This window comes from Lampetra planeri, chromosome 8 (assembly GCF_965212315.1).
Source record: "Lampetra planeri chromosome 8, kcLamPlan1.2.h2, whole genome shotgun sequence".
Lineage (NCBI taxonomy): Eukaryota > Metazoa > Chordata > Hyperoartia > Petromyzontiformes > Petromyzontidae > Lampetra > Lampetra planeri.
Genome location: NC_136114.1, coordinates 16,021,432 through 16,043,880, shown reverse-complemented (window position 1 = coordinate 16,043,880; position 22,449 = coordinate 16,021,432). Strand labels below are relative to the sequence as shown.

Here is a 22,449-nt window from a genome sequence, read left to right as displayed (position 1 = left end):
CCATTTTTGCCGGTATCAAAATTATTCGAAAGAATAAGCTTTACCCTTTCTGGGAATAATACAGGAGGTGGTAAGATGTTCATTACCAAATCGACACATATTGCAAGGCATCAAGTCTGCATTAACCACACATCATGCTCGTGGTAAAACATGCAAACAAACGTGCTTTGAGAATAATGTGTGTGCTTTGTCTTTGAAACTGATTGGCCTACACCACACACAGCCTCATGTATGGCCTTGTCTCACCAGTGTTAGACCAGAGAACACCATAACGCGAACAGACAACATTTGTGTATCGGATTTATCAGTTTATATGTACGGTTAATACTGGTAGGAACGAAGTGGACCAGCCACCAATAGATTATTCCGTCCGTCCGTCCGTGTAGCAACATCGCCCCCTACTGCAAACACTTGGCATGACCCTACAAAAACCTTTAGACTCAGTGAGGCTTTCCTGGCTACACAAGTGTAACATTCCCTTATAATTCCCTCAGATAGCTTTTAAGTAAAACATTGAAATTAATGAGGCTTTCCTGGCTAAACACGTGTAACATTCCCTTATCATTCCCTAAGATAGCTTTTAATTAAAACTTTGAAATTAAAAAATAATATCGTCCGTCCGATGTCCGATTACGTGTAGCAACATCGCTCCCTACTGAAAACACTTGCCATGACCCTACAAAAACCTTTGGACTCAGTGAGGCTTTCCTGGCTAAACAAGTGTAACATTCCCTTATAATTCCCTGAGATAGCTTTTAATTAAAACTTTGAAATTAAAAAATAACTCACAGCGCCCTAAAGCCTACAGCTAGGCCTAAAGCCTCGAACTACGCCTATCGCTCTCCCTTCGTATCGTACCCCCGCGTGTGTGCAAGGGAGTTAATGTTTAACAATGTTACATTCCCTGATGCTTTTAAATAGAAACATTTAAATTTAAAGCTTTTACTTAAATAATAAAAACATTTAATTTAAAATTAACTCACGCCGGCCTAAAGCCTACAGCTAGGCCTAAAGCCTAGAACTAGGCCTCAACCTCTCCCTTCGTATCGTACCCCCGCGTGTGTGAAAGGGAGTTAATGTTTTACAATGTTACATTCCCTGATGTTTTTAAATAGAAACATTTACATTTAAAGCTTTTACATAAATAATTAAAACATTTAAATTACAAATTAACTCACAGCGGCCTAACGCCTACAGCTAGGCCTAAAGCCTAGAACTAGGCCTCACTCTCCCTTCGTATCGTCCGATTAGGTGTAGCAGCATCGCCCCCTACTGCAAACACTTGGCAGGACCCTACAAAAACCTTTAGACTCAGTGGGGCTTTCCTGGCTAAACAAGTGTAATAATACATTATGTTTATATTCTTTGGTTATTCGTTCCTACCAGCCCACCCCGCAGGGTCCTGTTAGTTTATGTTTATTATAGGGTTGTTAAATGGTAACCAGTCTACTGGCAATCACTTACAGAATCGATTACTGATTCCGAAAGTCAGGAACTGGGAATGGTGTCCAGTGGAGTGTTACGACTGCAGAGATTTAAGAGATGTACCCACAAATGTTTCCACTGCCGTGTCGGGAGATGGGATTGAACGGGTAAACTCAGGATCGCTTGTCTAGTTTGCCGACCATCGCGCCACCACTACGGCAGCTGTCTTCGTTCCTCAGTTGAGGTGAATGCGTTTACCGCTGGACATTTCTGTATGTGTAACTGGTGTTGTACTTGAGTCTTTTTAATGTGGCTAGCAGTGATGCAAACACAAACATTTTAACAACCCTTTTTACATATCTCCTTTTAAGGCAAAGCTTTCACAATTCTCAGGGCCCAATTAACCCAAAGGCCATATTTTGTAGGCCCTCCTTTAGGCTCTTCGTTCCACATTGAAGTTACAGCTGAGCGAAGGTAGCGCGGCCATCGGAACATATTTGCCTTTGAATTATGATGACAGCATTTGTGACGTTGCCACAGCTAATGCTCGAAAGAAAATGAGTGTAGTGATTTATGTTTAATTTCATATAGGCATATAAATATGTATGTTTGATGACTACATACACATATTTTAAACATGGAATCGTTTCTTAGGCCCTTCCTTTCTATCATAACCTTCGTCTGGCCCTGACAATGCCCCACAACTTTATGAACGATTTGAACAGAAGCGCTCCCTGAGCCACTCTGGTCTCTTGCTCAACGGTGGCTCGTCACCTCGTCACCCTTCTGTCACGACTACGATGGTTATTGATCCTGTGATCTTCACTTGTTGAATCATCCACCTGTGTTGCGGATGTGTGCTCCACCAGTCACTGACTGTTTCATCTCATCCACAGTGTTCAACCATTAAAGTGCATGTCACAAGAGCACAATCGATCACTCAATCACCCACCAACCACACTGCAGGTCACAACAAGACAACAACGCCCACCATTCGCCACGAAGTGGCGGTGACGTCACCATGGCATCTGTGCCAGGCCAGGTGCACTTTGACGCCATTTGAAGTGTCGAAGGCTCGCTCACAGGAGGTCATGGAATAGACCCAGGTGCCATGAGTTGACTGAGATGACTGGTTGATGCACCAGATGTGCCCTCTATTGTGCCAATTTGCTGTATTTTAGCCACCCGGCGCTCCACTCGTGAGCATCGCTCCTCTGCTCTCCATTGTTGTTGGAGGGCGACTGCCTCCAATTACCCAGTAGCATCCTCCACGAGCCTTCTCCACAGAGGCCGATCTTGACACCGCTGGTACCAGTCATCGGCAAGTCCACTGAGCTCCACAAGCTCCTGCACCGCACCAGTCCATCTCGTTTCCAGCCCCTGTCGTGCCCACTCATCCCCCTCTATCTCGCCTGGGTGGGCATGCGGGGGCTACACAACCCAGCCAACATAGCCTTGCCTGCTGAAGGAACTCTGATGGGAATGTGTCCAGATCTTTCAAGGAATTGCGAGTTCACACAATCCTGCCTGCTTATACTCAGGATGGGTCGTAGGCAGGCCAGCCTGAATGTTTCTAACCGGCGTAGATGTTCCAATAGACAAGACACCCACTCGCCCACCCACTCGCCGCACTGCAGGTCACACCACTTCTCCTTCTGCCTCTTCCCTTGCACTGCTCTACCTTGTAGGGAGGGAGTAATTCCCTCCCTACTGAATAAACTGGAACTCCTATTTCTTGCAAATTTGATGGTGTTTTTTGTTGCTGACCACTTGATGTTTTGGGTCTTTTGAGTTTTGCTCGGCAACTGCTTTTAAAATAAGTAAAGAATATATCTAGTAAATTTCACGTGAAGGCTTTCACGACCGATATGATATAGTAACTCTTAAAAAAAATACATAATACAGTAGTACTTTAAGCTACTGTAATGATGTTACGCGTAACATCCCTTTTAAAAAGACGTGTGATTTAAAACTGTACAGGATTGTAGTTGGGTGAGAGTATCCCACGTGAAGAAACAGGAGCTGAGTTGGCGAGAGAGCACGAGTCATTCCGTGTCTTTCGGGTTAAAAGCAGAACCTCGCGGTTTACTCACGCGCTCGGAAGCGATGTCGCGAGGCGAGCATCGGGGGATGTTGTGTGGGGATGTTTTTTTTATCACGTGAACCTTCTGTAAGCTGTAATGGAAACGCTGTGTCGCAGTATGACATGATCGATCCTCTGTGGCAAAGGGGATGCACCGAAGTCCACGAATGTAAGTAACTTCCCCAGGTTATTGATAAAGTAATCGACTATCCAGAGAAGGTACTTTCTTTGTTATCATTTGGGCAGAATCATTGGCAGCAGGAAGTCCTGACCCCCGACTGAAACCACCCACTCCAGGTACCCCCCCCCCCCGGCTCCATCTGTACGGGTTACCCCCCTCGCATGCGTCCGTTTTCCTCTCGGTGCACCCGCAAGTATTATCATGAATCGAGTTGGCCATACATGACAAGATATATAGGGCCACAGAGCTTGGCCAATTGTTTGCAACGCCGGTTTTGACTGCCATCCCGATCGTCTTTTTTTCCCGCGCGTCCTTGCGATAACTGGACGCATTCCAAGTTTGTGCATTAAAAGTTTGAATTTACCCCACTTGGTTTTCAAACCACGGAACTCCTCGACATGATCGTGGACAGTTTTAAGCGAGAGGCAGCTGGCGAGAGCTCAGAGATGCTGGCGGTTAAACTGGAGAGAAATCATTGGAAAGGGGAACTCGACTTTCGTCATTCTAAACGATGTCACGGGGCTACTGCCTGGAAAGGGTAATCTTTTAATATGGTACAGAAATATTTACAACTGGTTGGTTCCGTGAGAGGGAACATCTCACTTGTGAGTCCAGCGTGTCCGTTGACAACATGCAATGCCGCGTGTAGTGTACACGCAGTTTACATCTCTTAACATTCACAGTACGCAACGAGTAAGGCCGAGCTGTAAGTCAAAGCGACTTCCTGTTCACATGAGCATTGAGGCTCTGCTCATCTCCCGTTTACAGCTCCTTGCCAATGGTGGAAGTTCCACGTTCCCATCGTGGTGGTGTTTAGTTTGTTGTCCTTCCCCCGCAGCTCTGATTCGCACGGTTGGCTGCGTACGGTGCGAAAGAAGTTCAACATACATACTAATATATTTGTATGGCAAACCATTGCTGACTTCTCCACAAAGTGATGTGCTAACTCAACCAACCCCCAACTTATGGAAAATGCGCAACCTCTAACTTATTATGAGCTGCTGAATTTAGTGAATGGAAATGTTACTCTAGTTTTCTGTAACCGTGGGATTCTAATGTCAAACAATGTTGCAAAATAGTTTGTGATGGCGATGTGAGTTGGAGAAAGGGGAGAGAGACTGAGACTTTGAGTAATGCCACGTGTAAAACCTAGCTGGCCTTTATGTGTCAGACCTGTAATGTGTTGGGAGAGGCTAAGGTAAGACAATAATTGCACGGAATTGCACGGCACTGGGAGGGTTAGGCTTCGTCAACATGGGTGTCAAATCGTCGGTGGTTCCTGTTCCCAACATTTCCGGATTGTTTCAGCTCACCCACCCACTCACTCACCCAGCACTCAACCACCATCCTGCAGGTCACTACGAAACAAAAAGTCCCCCGTACAGCCGTAACAGACTTTTGGGGCAAGTGCTATTAACGAGCACCTATGATGGGACCTATGTTGACTCTTCCGTGTTACAACTGTGATTAGTGCTGCTTGTCACTTGGAAACTTTGCGCCTGTGCTCAGCAACTGTGTTGAAAACGCCCCAATGTACTCATCAGTAATCAATGGCAGCAATCCTCAGACGCGTCATTACCCAGCTTTCGTTCGAGTAGCGAACGCAATCTGAATGGCGGAGCAGTACGCGGGTGTTCTTATGCAAGTGAGTATTGACGCGGTGCCCATCAGTTTACAGCCCTGAGCCAAAAGGGGACATTCCACGTTTCTCTGGCAGGGGTGAGTCTATCCATAGGACAACCACTGTTGACTACCCCACAAAGTGGTACTAATTTTTGGTGACCCCGGAGGGATTTGAACTTGCAACTTTCCTATTGTGGGCCGCTTTCTCTTCTGCCGAGCCACGAGGTCGCTGCGCATTGGGCAGTATATACTACAGTATATACTACAGTATATACAATGGTATCTGCCAAGGCCTGAGGAGCACAGGTCAGGAACCACTGGTAATACTGCTTAGGGAGGACACAATCATAATTCACATGTTTCAAGTGCCACATTCAATCTGTAGATCCCAATGCGCGCCGTGTATGGCAAGCAGGAAAAACAACAACCAGCTGGACAAACGACCAGAATTAGGTGTGGGTAAAGGCCAGTTTACCCGCTCGCTCACCTATTCGCTCACCTACTCGCTCACCCACTTACCCACACCCTCACCTCCTCGCCCACTCCCTCACCCACTCGTTCACCTACTCACCGCTCGCTCCGAACCAGGGTAAACGGCCATAACTAGATGCGGGTAAAGGCCAGTTTAAAGAGATGAGTCTTTTCATACAGACTTGAATATATTTAACGATGCTGATTGTCTTAGTAGCAAAGCGTTGTTCTAAAGCGTGGGGGCTGTACTGGAAAAAAGCCCGATTACTCCTGCAGGAAATGAGCCTTGTCCTCGGAGTGCTCAGAAGAAGGCGATCCTAAGAGCTAAGGGACCTCGTTGGAGAGTACACATGGATCAGCCGTGGGAGTCTCACAGCCCCACCAGGACCCTGGGGGCCCCTCTCAGCTCCCTACCGCCCACTGCCATCATCTTTCACCATCCCCTCCCCCCAATGCAGATCAATCACCAGCGATGTCACACTCCTCATCCCACCTTAATTAGTGCAATTGAAGGTCATCATTGTAAATTGGGTGATTAATATCATTAAGGGCTCTTGTTAAACAAGCAAGTTAACACTGTTGGCTTGCGCGGGAGGAGCCGCTCGTGGGTCGGGCCCTGGGACCACCCTGGCCCCGGCTGGAGACTCAACCCTGGGCCCCCACAGACCCCGCATTACTCATTAATCGCCGTCAATTAACGGATCACGAGCAATGAGCACGGGACCCGCCTCGAGCCGCCCGGTCACGATATAAAGCCCGGAGCACGAGCATCGAACAGCCACAGCATCCGTTCGTTGCCTCTTCCATTCTTCCAGATCCACGTGCGTCTCCAGACCCGGCATGAGGTATGGTTCTGAAGCGCTCTCATCCACACTAAGGGTGTGGCTCTGTGTGTCCACACTACGTGTGGCTCTGTGTGTCCACACTACGTGTGGCTCTGTGTGTCCACACTACGTGTGGCTCTGTGTGTCCACACTACGTGTGGCTCTGTGTGTCCACACTACGTGTGGCTCTGTGTGTCCACACTACGTGTGGCTCTGTGTGTGTGAGAGAGCTTTGATGCAGCTACGATTGCTCTGCCCGTGTGTGTTGGTGTGGCTTCTGGGAGTGTGTATATGTGTGTGCCTATGTCTATCAGTGTGTACCTGTGTGCCTGTTTAAGCGTGGGGAGCGTTAGTGTAGCGGTTCGCGTGCTGCGCTACGAACCCAGCGACCCACTCACGACCTATAACAGTGGCGAATATTCGAACCGGTTCTGGGTCTCCCCTAGATCGACTCGGCCTCAAATGAGTACCTGATGTGATGTGTAAACATCTCCACTAGGGCTTGGTGCTGGCCACCCCACCCCCTCGTGTACCTTGCTAGCCTTCATAGGTGCTCGCTAATAGCATTTGCCCTAAAATGCTGTTAATGCTTTCGGGGGCATCTTTGTGTTTGTCGTCATGTGTACCTGCACGCCAGTACACGTCTGTCGCGCACTCGCCGTCAGTTCAGACCATCGCTTTACCGGCCTTCCGGGAGAATCCTCCACAGCAGAATCGAATTGCACCTTGTACAGCTTTGCCCTTGTTGGTGGTGTTTTAATGCAGTTGCTCGCCTGAAGCACAACATGGCCACACATCAAGTTGGTATTTTGATCTGGTTGTGGATAAGGCTGAGAGTTTGTAAACGCAGTGCGCCTCTCTCTATATATTGTAGTTAAATGGAGGTGCCTGCTATTAAACCCGTGTGCGGAATGTAGCAGTGTCGGTGGACTGAGCTATGAGTTGCGGTGAAGTTTAGCCCCTCGGCGTATCGCCATGGCCGTGAGTCGACACGTGTGTGCACGTTGCGTGTTATCCCTCGGCAGCTACTCGGACCATCAGCGCCCATGGAGCGATCCTTCTCAACGGCCCTGCAAGCCGCATCCCTCGCCGTGCTGCCCGCCGCCCCCGCGGTGTCAGTGGGTGTGCAAGTCGCACCCGATGTGGCCCCAGCCGCATCCCTACCCAGCTCCGCCGCCGCATCCCTACCCAGCGCCTCAATGGCCCTGCAAGGTCGGGGCCGGCGGGCGTCCTCGGCTGGAGCAGCAGCAGCAGCAGGAGGAGGAGGATGAGGAGGAGGTGGGGTGCGGCTCTCTGTGGAAGCGGTGGGGCCATGGTTCCAGGGGCGGTTCCTCAAAGGGCCCTCAGTGCTGCCAGACGCAGCAATGCTGCCAGCGGCCCGTGAAGCAGTGCTGCTTCGGGGGAGGCAACGGCGGCATGGGAGGAGGTAACTCCGGCTACAAGTGAAGCGAGAGAGGTTGGGGCCCCGGCACCCACGGTCTTCTGGCTCCACCTCGGTGGCTGCTGTCTCTGAGCGGTGCGCACCGCTATTGAGCGCTCCTCCCGTGCCCCCAACCCTCTCAATAAAAACCCGCATCTCGCAGTGACCTCGTGTCTGGTACCTCCGTGAGTCAAGTCATTTATTCACGTGGTTATTCAATATAAGTGCAGCGCGATTGGTATAAAAATAATTCATTATAAAAACGCGATCAATACTGTATCATTGTCATGGTCTCCACCGTGGGATCCGCGGGGATGGGGACGGAAACGAGGTCTGGGGTGATCGGATCTGCATCAGCCGGCTGCATCTCGGGTGAGGCTCGGAATGACGCGCGTCAAGTCCTCGCGGGGACCTCACTGGGGCAGAAGTCGCCTCCTCTCCTCCAGCAAACTCTGGCGCTCCGGACTCGGCTCCGCGATTACACGGAATCTCATGCCCTGCGGAGGTGAATGGGGGGGGGGTGGTGAGGGTCCAGTCTGAGTGTCTGTCACTGTGTGTGTCCCTGAGTGGGAAGCGGGAGTGCAGCGGTTAGCGCGCTGCGCTGCGATCCCGGCTCTCCGGGTTCGATTCCCGCTCACGGGCTACACCAGTGGCGATCATCTGAACCCGCCCTGGCCCTCCCCTAGGTCAACTCGGCCTCAAATGAGTACCTGATATCAAATGTAAACATCGCCACTATGGAGACAGGCGGTCAGGCGTGCTGCTGGCCACTGGCCCCTCGTGTGGAGTGCCGACCTTCATCGGTGCTGATACCCGTTCAGTTTGTCCTTCCCCGCACCTCCGATTAGCACGGTTGGATACGTACGGTGCAAAAGAAGTTCAACATACTCGTTAACAGCACTTGCTTCTACAGTCTATTAAGGCTATAAGAGGGATTTTTGTTTGCCCCTGAGTGGACTTGCCGATAGCTGGAACCAGCGGTGTCGAGACCGGCCGCTGAAGGATTGTCAATGACGCTACTGGGCAATTGGAGGCCGTCTCCCTCTAACAACCTGTGGAGGGCAGAGGAGCGACGCTCACAACGAGGAGCGCGCCGGGCGGCTAAAACACAGCAAGTTGGCACAGCAGGAGGCGTCGGTGATGCATCGGTCACTTTCAAATGCGCTTCTTCGGCCATCTGGAATGCTCTTACGATATTAAGAAGCCACTGGAGCTATGCACTTTTAAATCTGAATTGAAAACTAATTTCTTGAGAATTGCTTTATTATGTGTTGAGTTTGTTATCCTTCCCCCGCACCTCCGATGAGCGCAGTTGGCTACTTACGTCCCGTAACCTCCTGCTGGAGAGCCCTCGACACGTCACGTGGCCTCAAAGTGTGCACGGCCTGGTGCAAGCGCCGTGGTGACGTGACCGCCACTTAGTGGTGAACAGAGGCTGTTTTTGCTACAATGTCACTGTGCATGGCAGATGACCACCCAATCCCTCATGTGGCGACCTTCATCGGTGCTACAAACGTCTGTTAAAGGCTACACAGCGGGTGTTTGGGATGGGAGTCACACCTGGAAGTCGCGGATGAAGGTGAGGAAGAACGTGAGGAAGGAAACCCCGAGGCTCCACTCGGCCGCGGCGGACACTCGGAGCAGGGTCTTAGCCTGCGGGGTGAGGTGTGGTCAGCCATAGGTGGTGGAGGCGGTGGTGCCGTGAGGGTGGTGCCATGAGGGTGGTGGTGGTGGTGCCGTGAGGGTGGTGGTGGTGGTGGTGCCGTGAGGGTGGTGATGGTGGTGCCATGAGGGTGGTGGTGGTGGTGGTGCCATGAGGGTGGTGGTGGTGGTGGTGCCATGAGGGTGGTGGTGGTGGTGGTGCCATGAGGGTGGTGATGGTGGTGCCATGAGGGTGGTGGTGGTGGTGGTGCCATGAGGGTGGTGGTGGTGCCATGAGGGTGGTGGTGGTGGTGGTGGTGCCGTGAGGGTGGTGATGGTGGTGCCATGAGGGTGGTGGTGGTGCCATGAGGGTGGTGGTGCCATGAGGGTGGTGGTGGTGGTGGTGCCATGAGGGTGGTGATGGTGGTGCCATGAGGGTGGTGGTGGTGGTGCCGTGAGGGTGGTGATGGTGGTGCCATGAGGGTGGTGGTGGTGGTGGTGCCATGAGGGTGGTGGTGGTGGTGCCATGAGGGTGGTGGTGGTGGTGCCATGAGGGTGGTGATGGTGGTGCCATGAGGGTGGTGGTGGTGGTGGTGCCATGAGGGTGGTGATGGTGGTGCCATGAGGGTGGTGGTGGTGGTGCCATGAGGGTGGTGATGGTGGTGCCATGAGGGTGGTGGTGGTGGTGGTGGTGCCATGAGGGTGGTGATGGTGGTGCCATGAGGGTGGTGGTGATGGTGGTGCCATGAGGGTGGTGGTGGTGGTGGTGCCGTGAGGGTGGTGGTGGTGCCGTGAGGGTGGTGGTGGTGGTGCCGTGAGGGTGGTGGTGGTGGTGCCATGAGGGTGGTGGTGGTGGTGCCGTGAGGGTGGTGGTGATGGTGGTGCCATGAGGGTGGTGGTGGTGGTGCCGTGAGGGTGGTGGTGGTGGTGCCGTGAAGGTGGTGGTGGTGGTGCCGTGAGGGTGGTGGTGGTGGTGCCATGAGGGTGGTGATGGTGGTGCCATGAGGGTGGTGGTGGTGGTGCCGTGAGGGTGGTGGTGGTGGTGCCATGAGGGTGGTGGTGGTGCCGTGAGGGTGGTGGTGGTGGTGCCATGAGGGTGGTGATGGTGGTGGTGCCATGAGGGTGGTGGTGATGGTGGTGCCATGAGGGTGGTGATGGTGGTGGTGCCGTGAGAGTGGTGGTGCTATGAGGGTGGTGGTGGTGGTGCCGTGAGGGTGGTGGTGGTGGTGCCGTGAGGGTGGTGATGTTGGTGGTGCCATGAGGGTGGTGGTGATGGTGGTGCCATGAGGGTGGTGATGGTGGTGCCGTGAGGGTGGTGGTGGTGGTGCCGTGAGGGTGGTGATGGTGGTGCCATGAGGGTGGTGGTGGTGCCATGAGGGTGGTGATGGTGGTGCCATGAGGGTGGTGGTGATGGTGGTGCCGTGAGGGTGGTGGTGGTGGTGCCATGAGGGTGGTGGTGGTGCCATGAGGGTGGTGGTGCCATGAGGGTGGTGCTGGTGGTGCCGTGAGGCTGGTGATGGTGGTGGTGCCATGAGGGTGGTGGTGATGGTGGTGCCATGAGGGTGGTGGTGATGGTGGTGCCATGAGGGTGGTGATGGTGGTGGTGCCATGAGGGTGGTGGTGGTGGTGCCATGAGGGTGGTGATGGTGGTGCCGTGAGGGTGGTGATGGTGGTGCCGTGAGGGTGGTGGTGGTGGTGCCGTGAGGGTGGTGGTGGTGGTGCCATGAGGGTGGTGATGGTGGTGCCATGAGGGTGGTGATGGTGGTGCCGTGAGGGTGGTGGTGCCGTGAGGGTGGTGGTGGTGGTGCCGTGAGGGTGGTGGTGTTGGTGCCGTGAGGGTGGTGGTGGTGGTGCCACGAGGGTGGTGATGGTGGTGCCATGAGGGTGGTGATGGTGGTGCCATGAGGGTGGTGGTGGTGGTGCCGTGAGGGTGGTGATGGTGGTGCCATGAGGGTGGTGATGGTGGTGCCATGAGGGTGGTGGTGATGGTGGTGCCATGAGGGTGGTGATGGTGGTGCCGTGAGGGTGGTGATGGTGGTGCCGTGAGGGTGGTGGTGGTGGTGGTGCCGTGAGTGTGGTGGTGGTGGTGCCGTGAGGGTGGTGATGGTGGTGCCATGAGGGTGGTGGTGGTGGTGGCATGAGGGTGGTGGTGGTGGTGCCGTGAGGGTGGTGGTGGTGGTGCCATGAGGGTGGTGATGGTGGTGCCATGAGGGTGGTGGTGGTGGTGTCGTGAGGGTGGTGGTGGTGGTGCCGTGAGGGTGGTGATGGTGGTGCCATGAGGGTGGTGGTGGTGGTGCCGTGAGGGTGGTGATGGTGGTGCCATGAGGGTGGTGGTGGTGCCGTAAGGGTGATGATGGTGGTGGTGCCGTGAGGGTGGTGGTGATGGTGGTGCCATGAGGGTGGTGATGGTGGTGCCATGAGGGTCGTGATGGTGGTGCCGTGAGGGTGGTGATGGTGGTGCCGTGACGGTGGTGATGGTGGTGGTGCCGTGAGGGTGGTGATGGTGGTGCCATGAGGGTGGTGGTGGTGGTGCCGTGAGGGTGGTGGTGGTGCCGTGAGGGTGATGGTGGTGCCGTGAGGGTGGTGGTGGTGGTGCCATGAGGGTGTGGTGGTGGTGCCGTGAGGGTGGTGGTGGTGGTGCCATGAGGGTGGTGGTGGTGGTGCCATGAGGGTGGTGGTGCCGTGAGGGTGGTGGTGGTGCCATGAGGGTGGTGGTGGTGGTGCCATGAGGGTGGTAGTGCCGTGAGGGTGGTGATGGTGGTGGTGCCGTGAGGGTGGTGATGGTGGTGCCATGAGGGTGGTGGTGCCGTGAGGGTGGTGGTGGTGCCGTGAGGGTGATGGTGGTGCCGTGAGGGTGGTGGTGGTGGTGCCATGAGGGTGGTGGTGCCGTGAGGGTGGTGATGGTGGTGCCGTGAGGGTGGTGGTGGTGGTGCCATGAGGGTGGTGGTGGTGGTGCCATGAGGGTGGTGGTGGTGGTGCCGTGAGGGTGGTGGTGGTGCCATGAGGGTGGTGGTGGTGGTGCCATGAGGGTGGTGGTGGTGCCGTGAGGGTGGTGATGGTGGTGCCGTGAGAGTGGTTGTGGTGGTGCCATGAGGGTGGTGATGGTGGTGCCGTGAGGGTGATGATGGTGGTGCCATGAGGGTGGTGATGGTGGTGGTGCCATGAGGGTGGTGATGGTGGTGCCGTGAGGGTGGTGATGGTGGTGCCGTGAGGGTGGTGGTGGTGGTGGTGCCATGAGGGTGGTGATGGTGGTGCCATGAGGGTGGTGATGGTGGTGCCGTGAGGGTGGTGATGGTGGTGCCGTGAGGGTGGTGATGGTGGTGGTGCCGTGAGGGTGGTGATGGTGGTGCCATGAGGGTGGTGGTGGTGGTGCCGTGAGGGTGGTGGTGGTGCCGTGAGGGTGATGGTGGTGCCGTGAGGGTGGTGGTGGTGGTGCCATGAGGGTGGTGGTGGTGGTGCCGTGAGGGTGGTGGTGGTGGTGCCATGAGGGTGGTGGTGGTGGTGCCATGAGGGTGGTGGTGGTGCCGTGAGGGTGGTGATGGTGGTGCCGTGAGGGTGGTGTTGGTGGTGCCGTGAGGGTGGTGATGGTGGTGGTGCCATGAGGGTGGTGGTGGTGGTGCCATGAGGGTGGTGGTGCCGTGAGGGTGGTGATGGTGGTGCCGTGAGGGTGGTGGTGGTGGTGCCATGAGGGTGGTGGTGGTGGTGCCATGAGGGTGGTGGTGGTGGTGCCGTGAGGGTGGTGGTGGTGGTGCCATGAGGGTGGTGGTGGTGGTGCCATGAGGGTGGTGGTGGTGCCGTGAGGGTGGTGATGGTGGTGCCGTGAGGGTGGTGATGGTGGTGCCATGAGGGTGGTGATGGTGTGGTGGGCGGGCGGGCGGGGAGGCACCTGATGCTTGTACGTGAGGTCCCAAGTGGCGAGGCAGGCAGCGACCACCACTGCAGCAGCAGCAGCAGTTACTGGGTCAAGGTTCACACAGGGAAGGTGGCAACAGCCACCCACACCACTGCACCACTTCACCACACACGCGTGTACACAAAGTCAAAGATATCCCACATCGCCTCACCGCTAAACGCACGTGTACACACGCAAATAAAGACAACGATCCCCTATATAGCCTTAACCGACTGTTGGGGAAAGTGCTGTTGGCGAGCACCTATGAAGGTGGACACGGCACACGAGGGGGTGGGTGGCCAGCACCACGCCCTGCCGCCTTTGTCTCCCCAGTGCTAGCGATGTTTACACACCGCACCAGGCACTCATTTGAGGCTGAGTCGACTTAAGAAGGCCCAGGATCGGTTCAGATAATCGTCACTGGTGTTGGCCGTGAGCGGGAATCGAACTCGAGTCGCCGAGTTCATGGTGCTGCGCGCTAACCGTGGCGCTACACACCAATACCAATCCCCGCTATTCGCCACTAAGTGACAGCAATCTAACCACGGCGCCTGTGCTACACCAGGTTCACTTTGAGGCCACGTGAAGTGTCGAAGGCTCGCTGACAGGAGGTCTCAGGATAGACCCAACAGGTGCCTCGGTTTGGCTGACTGAGATGACCGGTAGATGCACCAGCTGTACCCCCACTGTGCCAACTTGCTGTTTTGAGTGTCCGCTCCTCTGTCCTCCGTTGTTGCTGGAGGGCGACTGCCTCCAATTTCCCAATAGCGTCCTTCACGAGCCTCCTCCATCGAGACCCATCTTGACACACATATTGTACAAATATTGTACACACACACACACGTGTACACGCACATACACACACGTGTACACGCACACACACACGTGTACACGCACGCACGTGTACACGCAAGCACGTGTACACGCGCACACGCGTACACACACACGCACGTGGGATGCTCGTGACGCCACTGGCGAGGCTCCATGCGGCGAGGGTGGTGCGCACACACGCGAGCCCCCGGGGCTCCGTGTGCCACGAGAGGAGCGCGTGGAGCGTCGCGTAGAGGGCGCCCCCCGCGAACGCCAACCCGGCCCCCGCCATGTGCACCCCCAACTCCGTGGTGTTCTACACGTGGGGGGCGGGGGGAGGGGATTGTGTTCACCCCCAATCACAACCACCTCGTCATCACCCCCATCACAACCACCTCGTCATCACCCTCCATCACAACCACCTCGTCATCACCCTCCATCACAACCACCTCGTCATCACAACCACCTCGTCATCACCCCCATCACAACCACCTCGTCATCACCCTCCATCACAACCACCTCGTCATCACAACCACCTCGTCATCACCCCCATCACAACCACCTCGTCATCACCCTCCATCACAACCACCTCGTCATCACAACCACCTCGTCATCACCCCCATTACAACCACCTCGTCATCACCCTCCATCACAACCACCTCGTCATCACAACCACCTCGTCATCACCCCCATCACAACCACCTCGTCATCACCCTCCATCACAACCACCTCGTCATCACAACCACCTCGTCATCACCCTCCATCACAACCACCTCGTCATCACCCCCATCACAACCACCTCGTCATCACCCCCATCACAACCACCTCGTTATCACCCTCCATCACAACCACCTCGTCATCACCCTCCATCACAACCACCTCGTCATCACCCCCATCACAACCACCTCGTCATTACCCTCCATCACAACCACCTCGTCATCACCCCCCATCACAACCACCTCGTCATCACCCCCATCACAAACACCTCGTCATCACCCCCATCACAAACACCTCGTCATCACCCTCCATCACAACCACCTCGTCATCACCCCCATCACAACCACCTCGTCATCACCCTCCATCACAACCACCTCGTCATCACCCTCCATCACAACCACCTCGTCATCACCCCCATCACAACCACCTTGTCATCACCCTCCATCACAACCACCTCGTCATCACCCCCCATCACAACCACCTCGTCATCACCCTCCATCACAACCACCTCGTCATCACCCTCCATCACAACCACCTCGTCATCACCCCCATCACAACCACCTCGTCATCACCCTCCATCACAACCACCTCGTCATCACCCCCCATCACAACCACCTCGTCATCACCCCCATCACAAACACCTCGTCATCACCCTCCATCACAACCACCTCGTCATCACCCCCATCACAACCACCTCGTCATCACCCCCATCACAACCACCTCGTCATCACCCCCCATCACAACCACCTCGTCATCACCCTCCATCACAACCACCTCGTCATCACCCCCCATCACAACCACCTCGTCATCACCCTCCATCACAACCACCTCGTCATCACCCCCATCACAACCACCTCGTCATCACCCTCCATCACAACCACCTCGTCATCACCCCCCATCACAACCACCTCGTCATCACCCCCATCACAAACACCTCGTCATCACCCTCCATTACAACCACCTCGTCATCACCCTCCATCACAACCACCTCGTCATCACCCCCCATCACAACCACCTCGTCATCACCCCCCATCACAACCACCTCGTCATCACCCTCCATCACAACCACCTCGTCATCACCCCCCATCACAACCACCTCGTCATCACCCTCCATCACAACCACCTCGTCATCACCCCCCATCACAACCACCTCGTCATCACCCTCCATCACAACCACCTCGTCATCACCCCCCATCACAACCACCTCGTCATCACCCCCCATCACAACCACCTCGTCATCACCCCCCATCACAACCACCTCGTCATCACCCCCATCACAACCACCTCGTCATCACCCTCCATCACAACCACCTCGTCATCACCCTCCATCACAACCACCTCGTCATCACCCCCCATCACAACCATCTCGTCATCACCCCCCATCACAACCACCTCGTCATCACCCCCCATCACAACCACCTCGTCATCACCCCCATCACAACCACCTCGTCATCACCCTCCATCACAACCACCTCGTCATCACCCCCATCACAACCACCTCGTCATCACCCTCCATCACAACCACCTCGTCATCACCCTCCATCACAACCACCTCGTCATCACCCCCCATCACAACCACCTCGTCATCACCTGGAAGTTGGCGATCACGAGGAGCCCGAGGCAGCTGATGAGGCCGATGGCGAACCCCGTGCGGTTGACGAAGACGGCGCAGCTGCGGCCACACGTCGCGCACGCCACCAGACGGTAGCGCACGAACATCGTGAGAGCGGCTGCACGCGGGGAGACACGCGGGGGACACGCGGGGAGACACGCGGGGAGACACGGCAGTGACGTGCGGTGAGCTGCCTCCCCTGGTGCTTTTTCATTGCAGTTTCATGACGAGACCAGCGAGCCTAAATATCTTTATACACATACGTGAAATAACTTAGCTGGAGTATGGAAGGCGAGGACATGGGATGAAGGGGTCTACAAACATTACATTGGTGACATACTGAGATAGTAACAGGCTTATTGCCCGCACTCCATCCAGTTACTGAGGGGTTGCGCAATCAGAGGGGAGGCTGAGCTCATCGCTGCCTCATCTCTCGTCTCTTACTCTTTGTTTCTTTCGGTGAAGTCACGGAGGTATAAAATTAAATAAATCACAACGTTTCTGGCGCAACACAAGCGTCCGTCATCAGGTGGGAAAGCGTGGTCTGCTGCTGAGGCAGACTGTTTTAAAAGGTTTGAAATGGGTGTAGCCCAAGGGTCATAAAGAAGTGGTCTGGGCTAGTGATGTTAATGTGAGAGATTAGCATGTTAGCGTGAAATCGAAGAGTGGTGCAATCCAAAGGCATGAGAGTGCAATGCAAAGGACATGTGAGCATGACAGATCTAAGAGAAAGGCATAGAGAGAGAGACAGAGAGTCAGAATAACAGCTGACATAGGCAGGTAGGATGGAAACATCACAGTCAGTTCAGACTTTACCTGGTTAATAACGTCCTTCCAATGATTGCTCAGTTTTTACCCATCCTCTCGGTTGAAGTTGTGTCTGTGTTAAAATATCTGGATGGCTTCATGAACAAATCTCTAAAGGTAGCCGGTAGGTTCGCAGAGTACCTCCATCTTGGAAAATACATTTCGTGTGTGCCCACAGCGTTAAAACAATGATCGGCAACGGCAGAGGTATTGGTCTTGCCGTGTTTCAGATCTGCCTTGTGTTCACGAACGCGGTCCGAGACATGTCGTTTCGTTTCCCCAATGTAACTGCTGCTGCAACCACAACTCAGTTTGTAGACACCAGGGTATTGCATGTCAGGAATCACATCCTTTACAGATGGGATCAAATCACGGATTTTGTGTACTGTGTTGAAACGAACCTGGATCTTGTATTTGTTTAAGATTTGGGAAATCTTTTTGTAACCCCTGTTATGTACGGTAAGGCGATGGTTTTGGTTGGATCCTCAGAAGGTTGTCTCCGTATGGCTGGGGAGACAGCTTTGCGGATTGTACGGTCCGAGTATCCGTTCCTCCTGAGGGCTTGGTGTACGTGCTCCAAATCACTGGCTAGGTGGTGCTGGTCAGAGATGCGACGGGCCCTATGGTGTAGTGTTTTGATGAAGGAATTCTCGTCTCTTCCTGTATTTGCAGCGGAGCTCCGCAAATTTGGCGATTTTGACTATCAAAATTATTGGAATCGTACAGAAATGACATTTATAACACAGATCAGTGGAAACATCTTAATATTTATTTTATTTTATTATTTTTTTCGTAACAGCTATTTTCATTGGAGTATGGCAGGTGAGGCTCTGCCTCCCCTGCCTGGAACACGGTGCACATGGGAACACCGCTCACTGCTCTCCCTTCAAAGCCACGGGACCTCAGTGTGGTGGTGGTGGTGGTCGTAAATGTCTGCGAGTGGTGTCTGAGTGGTCAGCGGTGTAGTGAGTGGTTGTCTGTGAGTGGTGAGCGGGGGGGGCGAAAGGTTAGTGGTACCTGCCAGCGCTGACATGCTCAGCATCAGTCCAAACACGCAGCTTTCCGGGGGCCGCCCAGCCGTGTCACTGCTCACACGCACAGGCGAGTGAGTGGGCAGGCGAGTGAGTGGGCAGGCGAGTGAGTGGCCAGGCGAGTGAGTGGCCAGGCGAGTGAGTGGGCAGGCGAGTGAGTGGGCAGGCGAGTGAGTGGGCAGGCGAGTGAGTGGCCAGGCGAGTGAGTGGGCAGGCGAGTGAGTGGGCAGGCGAGTGAGTGGCCAGGCGAGTGAGTGGGCAGGCGAGTGAGTGAGTGGCCAGGCGAGTGAGTGGCCAGGCGAGTGAGTGGGCAGGCGAGAGAGTGGCTAGGTGAGTGAGTGGGCAGGCGAGTGAGTGGCCAGGCGAGTGAGTGGGCAGGCGAGTGAGTGGCCAGGCGAGTGAGTGCGCAGGCGAGTGAGTGGCCAGGCGAGTGAGTGCGCAGGCGAGTGAGTGGGCAGGCGAGTGAGTGGCCAGGCGAGTGAGTGGGCAGGCGAGTGAGTGGGCAGGCGAGTGAGTGAGCAGGCGAGTGAGTGGGCAGGCGAGTGAGTGGGCAGGCGAGTGAGTGGCCAGGCGAGTGAGTGGGCAGGCGAGTGAGTTCGCAGGCGAGTGAGTGGCCAGGCGAGTGAGTGGGCAGGCGAGTGAGTGGGCAGGCGAGTGAGTGGGCAGGCGAGTGAGTGGCCAGGCGAGTGAGTGGCCAGGTGAGTGAGTGGGCAGGCGAGTGAGTGGCCAGGTGAGTGAGTGGGCAGGCGAGTGAGTGGGCAGGCGAGTGAGTGGGCAGGCGAGTGAGTGGCCAGGCGAGTGAGTGGGCAGGCGAGTGAGTGGGCAGGCGAGTGAGTGGGCAGGCGAGTGAGTGGCCAGGCGAGTGAGTGGGCAGGCGAGTGAGTGGGCAGGCGAGTGAGTGGGCAGGCGAGTGAGTGGGCAGGCGAGTGAATGGCCAGGCGAGTGAGTGGGCAGGCGAGTGAGTGGGCAGGCGAGTGAGTGGCCAGGCGAGTGAGTGGCCAGGCGAGTGAGTGGGCAGGCGAGTGAGTGGCCAGGTGAGTGAGTGGGCAGGCGAGTGAGTGGGCAGGCGAGTGAGTGGCCAGGCGAGTGAGTGGGCAGGCGAGTGAGTGGGCAGGCGAGTGAGTGGCCAGGCGAGTGAGTGGGCAGGCGAGTGAGTGGCCAGGCGAGTGAGTGCGCAGGCGAGTGAGGCCAGGCGAGTGAGTGCGCAGGCGAGTGAGTGGCCAGGCGAGTGAGTGGGCAGGCGAGTGAGTGGCCAGGCGAGTGAGTGGGCAGGCGAGTGAGTTCGCAGGCGAGTGAGTGGCCAGGCGAGTGAGTGGGCAGGCGAGTGAGTGGGCAGGCGAGTGAGTGGCCAGGCGAGTGAGTGGCCAGGCGAGTGAGTGGCCAGGCGAGTGAGTGGGCAGGCGAGTGAGTGGGCAGGCGAGTGAGTGGCCAGGCGAGTGAGTGGGCAGGCGAGTGAGTGGGCAGGCGAGTGAGTGGGCAGGCGAGTGAGTGGCCAGGCGAGTGAGTGGCCAGGCGAGTGAGTGGGCAGGCGAGTGAGTGGGCAGGCGAGTGAGTGGGCAGGCGAGTGAGTGGCCAGGCGAGTGAGTGGGCAGGCGAGTGAGTGGCCAGGCGAGTGAGTGGGCAGGCGAGTGAGTTCGCAGGCGAGTGAGTGGCCAGGCGAGTGAGTGGGCAGGCGAGTGAGTGGGCAGGCGAGTGAGTGGGCAGGCGAGTGAGTGGGCAGGCGAGTGAGTGGCCAGGCGAGTGAGTGGCCAGGCGAGTGAGTGGGCAGGCGAGTGAGTGGGCAGGCGAGTGAGTGGGCAGGCGAGTGAGTGGCCAGGCGAGTGAGTGGGCAGGCGAGTGAGTGGGCAGGCGAGTGAGTGGGCAGGCGAGTGAGTGGGCAGGCGAGTGAGTGGCCAGGCGAGTGAGTGGCCAGGCGAGTGAGTAGGCAGGCGAGTGAGTGGGCAGGCGAGTGAGTGGGCAGGCGAGTGAGTGGCCAGGCGAGTGAGTGGGCAGGCGAGTGAGTGCGCAGGCGAGTGAGTGGCCAGGCGAGTGAGTGGCCAGGCGAGTGAGTGGGCAGGCGAGTGAGTGGGCAGGCGAGTGAGTGGCTAGGCGAGTGAGTGGGCAGGCGAGTGAGTGGGCAGGCGAGTGAGTGCGCAGGCGAGTGAGTGGCCAGGCGAGTGAGTGCGCAGGCGAGTGAGTGGCCAGGTGAGTGAGTGGCCAGGCGAGTGAGTGGGCAGGCGAGTGAGTGGCCAGGCGAGTGAGTGCGCAGGCGAGTGAGTGGGCAGGCGAGTGAGTGGGCAGGCGAGTGAGTGGGCAGGCGAATGAGTGGCCAGGCGAGTGAGTGCGCAGGCGAGTGAGTGGGCAGGCGAGTGAGTGGGCAGGCGAGTGAGTGGGCAGGCGAGTGAATGGCCTGGCGAGTGAGTGGGCAGGCGAGTGAGTGGGCAGGTGAGTGAATGTGCAGGCGAGTGAGTGCTGAGTGCGCAGGCGGGTGAGTGGGCAGGCAGATGAGTTTGTACCTAATATAGGGCAGTATGGGATCCACGTCCCCGCGCAATGCGGCCGTGAGGTAGCTGGTTGCGAAGGTGACGGTGGTCCAGCACACCACGAAGAGCGGCAGCGCGGAAGCGCCCTCCGTGAACCACCAAAAGGACGGCATGGAGGCGAGCCTCGGGGAGCCGCACCGAGACACGCCGCACGAAGCGCGCGCTGCACCCTGCACCACGGAGTGCACATCGACCACGTGCCGTGTGAATGTGTACACGAAGCCGTGTACACGCGTGGGTGTGTATGTACGCAGACCCGTGTGAATGTGTGCCGTGCACAAGCCCGTGTACCCGTGTGCGTGTACACGCTAGCGAGTACACGCACTGAGCTCCCCGACGAAGACATCTCACGGAGCAGACCTACCTGCAGAGCGTGCCCCGGCGAACTGAGCACGAGGAAGTGACCCACTGCGATACTCGCCTCCCACGCAGCGCGTGACTAATCCATCATCACAGAGAGATAAGCGGAGAGAGAAAGACACGGGGAGAGAGACAGGGATATACAGGAGCGACACAGAAAGGGAGACACTGGAAGAGGCGCATGCAGAGAGAGAGAGGGACACGGTTAGAGAGAGACAAACACGGTCGCTTTAAGAATAGGAAATGCTGCCCCGCACAGAGCCCAGAGCCGTGACATCCGGACCGAATAGAGAAGTTGAAACAATCTGCAACTTCAGCGCCACTCCACCCCATTCCGCTCCCACTCCAATCCACACAACTCAACTCCATCCCACATCACTCTAAACCACTTAGGGGCCGTCCATAAATGACGTCACGCGATTTTGGACGATTTTTACTCCCCCCCCCCTCGTCACACGGCGTCACAAAAAGTCAGACGCCCCCCCTCAAATATGACGTCACAAAGCTCTGCCCCCCCCCCCAAAACCATATTTTTAATTTTGAAAATAAAATATGCTTCAAATCGCTTTAAACTATTGTCATTGTAGTGCGTATTTAATGTGGCGCTGCACTCTGATGTTGGAGGAGAAAACATTTATTAAAAAGTATATTTAATTAAGTAGAACGTGTTGTCTATATTTATTTAAAGTTGCGCATTTTGATGTGACGTCACATTTCCCAAACCCCCCCCCCCCTCGTCACACATCGTCACAAATGTCTGACCCCCCCGCCCTAGGTGCGTGACGTTATTTATGGACGGCCCCTTAACCACTTCACACCAAATAACTCAACCCCACTCCACTTTACCCCACTCTACACCACTACACTGCATTGCACACCACTCCACTCTACACGGCTCCACACCACTCCACTCTACACGGCTCCACAGCACTCCACTCCACTCTACACGGCTCCATTCTACACGGCTCCACAGCACTCCACTCTACACGGCTCCACAGCACTCCACTCCACTCTACACGGCTCCACTCCA

The 22,449-nt window shown here is 55.9% G+C and overlaps 2 protein-coding genes across 5 annotated transcripts; one reads left to right on the top strand and one right to left on the bottom strand.

Moving 5' to 3' along the window:
- The first annotated feature begins 1,683 nt into the window (after positions 1 to 1,683).
- LOC144720434 (uncharacterized) lies at positions 1,684 to 8,193 on the top strand. 3 transcript variants are annotated; one of them, XR_013585760.1, is made up of 2 exons: positions 1,684 to 3,805; positions 7,633 to 8,193. XR_013585760.1 is itself a non-coding variant. In XM_078597230.1 (2 exons), exons 1-2 carry the CDS (start codon positions 3,658 to 3,660, stop codon positions 8,051 to 8,053), a joined length of 441 nt encoding a protein of 146 aa, XP_078453356.1. In that variant the 5' UTR covers positions 1,684 to 3,657; the 3' UTR covers positions 8,054 to 8,193. The 3 variants fall into 3 exon arrangements, 2 of the variants coding, with proteins under 2 accessions (XP_078453356.1, XP_078453357.1); XM_078597230.1 differs by having other exon boundaries at positions 1,684 to 3,677; XM_078597231.1 differs by lacking the exon at positions 1,684 to 3,805 and adding an exon at positions 3,812 to 6,628.
- A 7-nt stretch (positions 8,194 to 8,200) lies between these two features.
- DRAM1 (DNA damage regulated autophagy modulator 1) lies at positions 8,201 to 21,785 on the bottom strand. Of its 2 annotated transcripts, none has more exons than XM_078597228.1 (8): positions 21,424 to 21,785; positions 21,033 to 21,229; positions 18,524 to 18,591; positions 16,678 to 16,817; positions 14,512 to 14,686; positions 13,555 to 13,604; positions 9,588 to 9,680; positions 8,201 to 8,524 (listed from the first exon to the last, which is right to left on the bottom strand). In XM_078597228.1, the coding sequence occupies exons 2-8, from the start codon at positions 21,170 to 21,172 to the stop codon at positions 8,441 to 8,443; spliced, it is 750 nt and encodes a 249-aa protein (XP_078453354.1). In that variant the 5' UTR covers positions 21,173 to 21,229; positions 21,424 to 21,785; the 3' UTR covers positions 8,201 to 8,440. The 2 variants fall into 2 exon arrangements, with proteins under 2 accessions (XP_078453354.1, XP_078453355.1); XM_078597229.1 differs by having other exon boundaries at positions 14,521 to 14,686; positions 21,424 to 21,782.
- Positions 21,786 to 22,449: the final 664 nt, after the last annotated feature.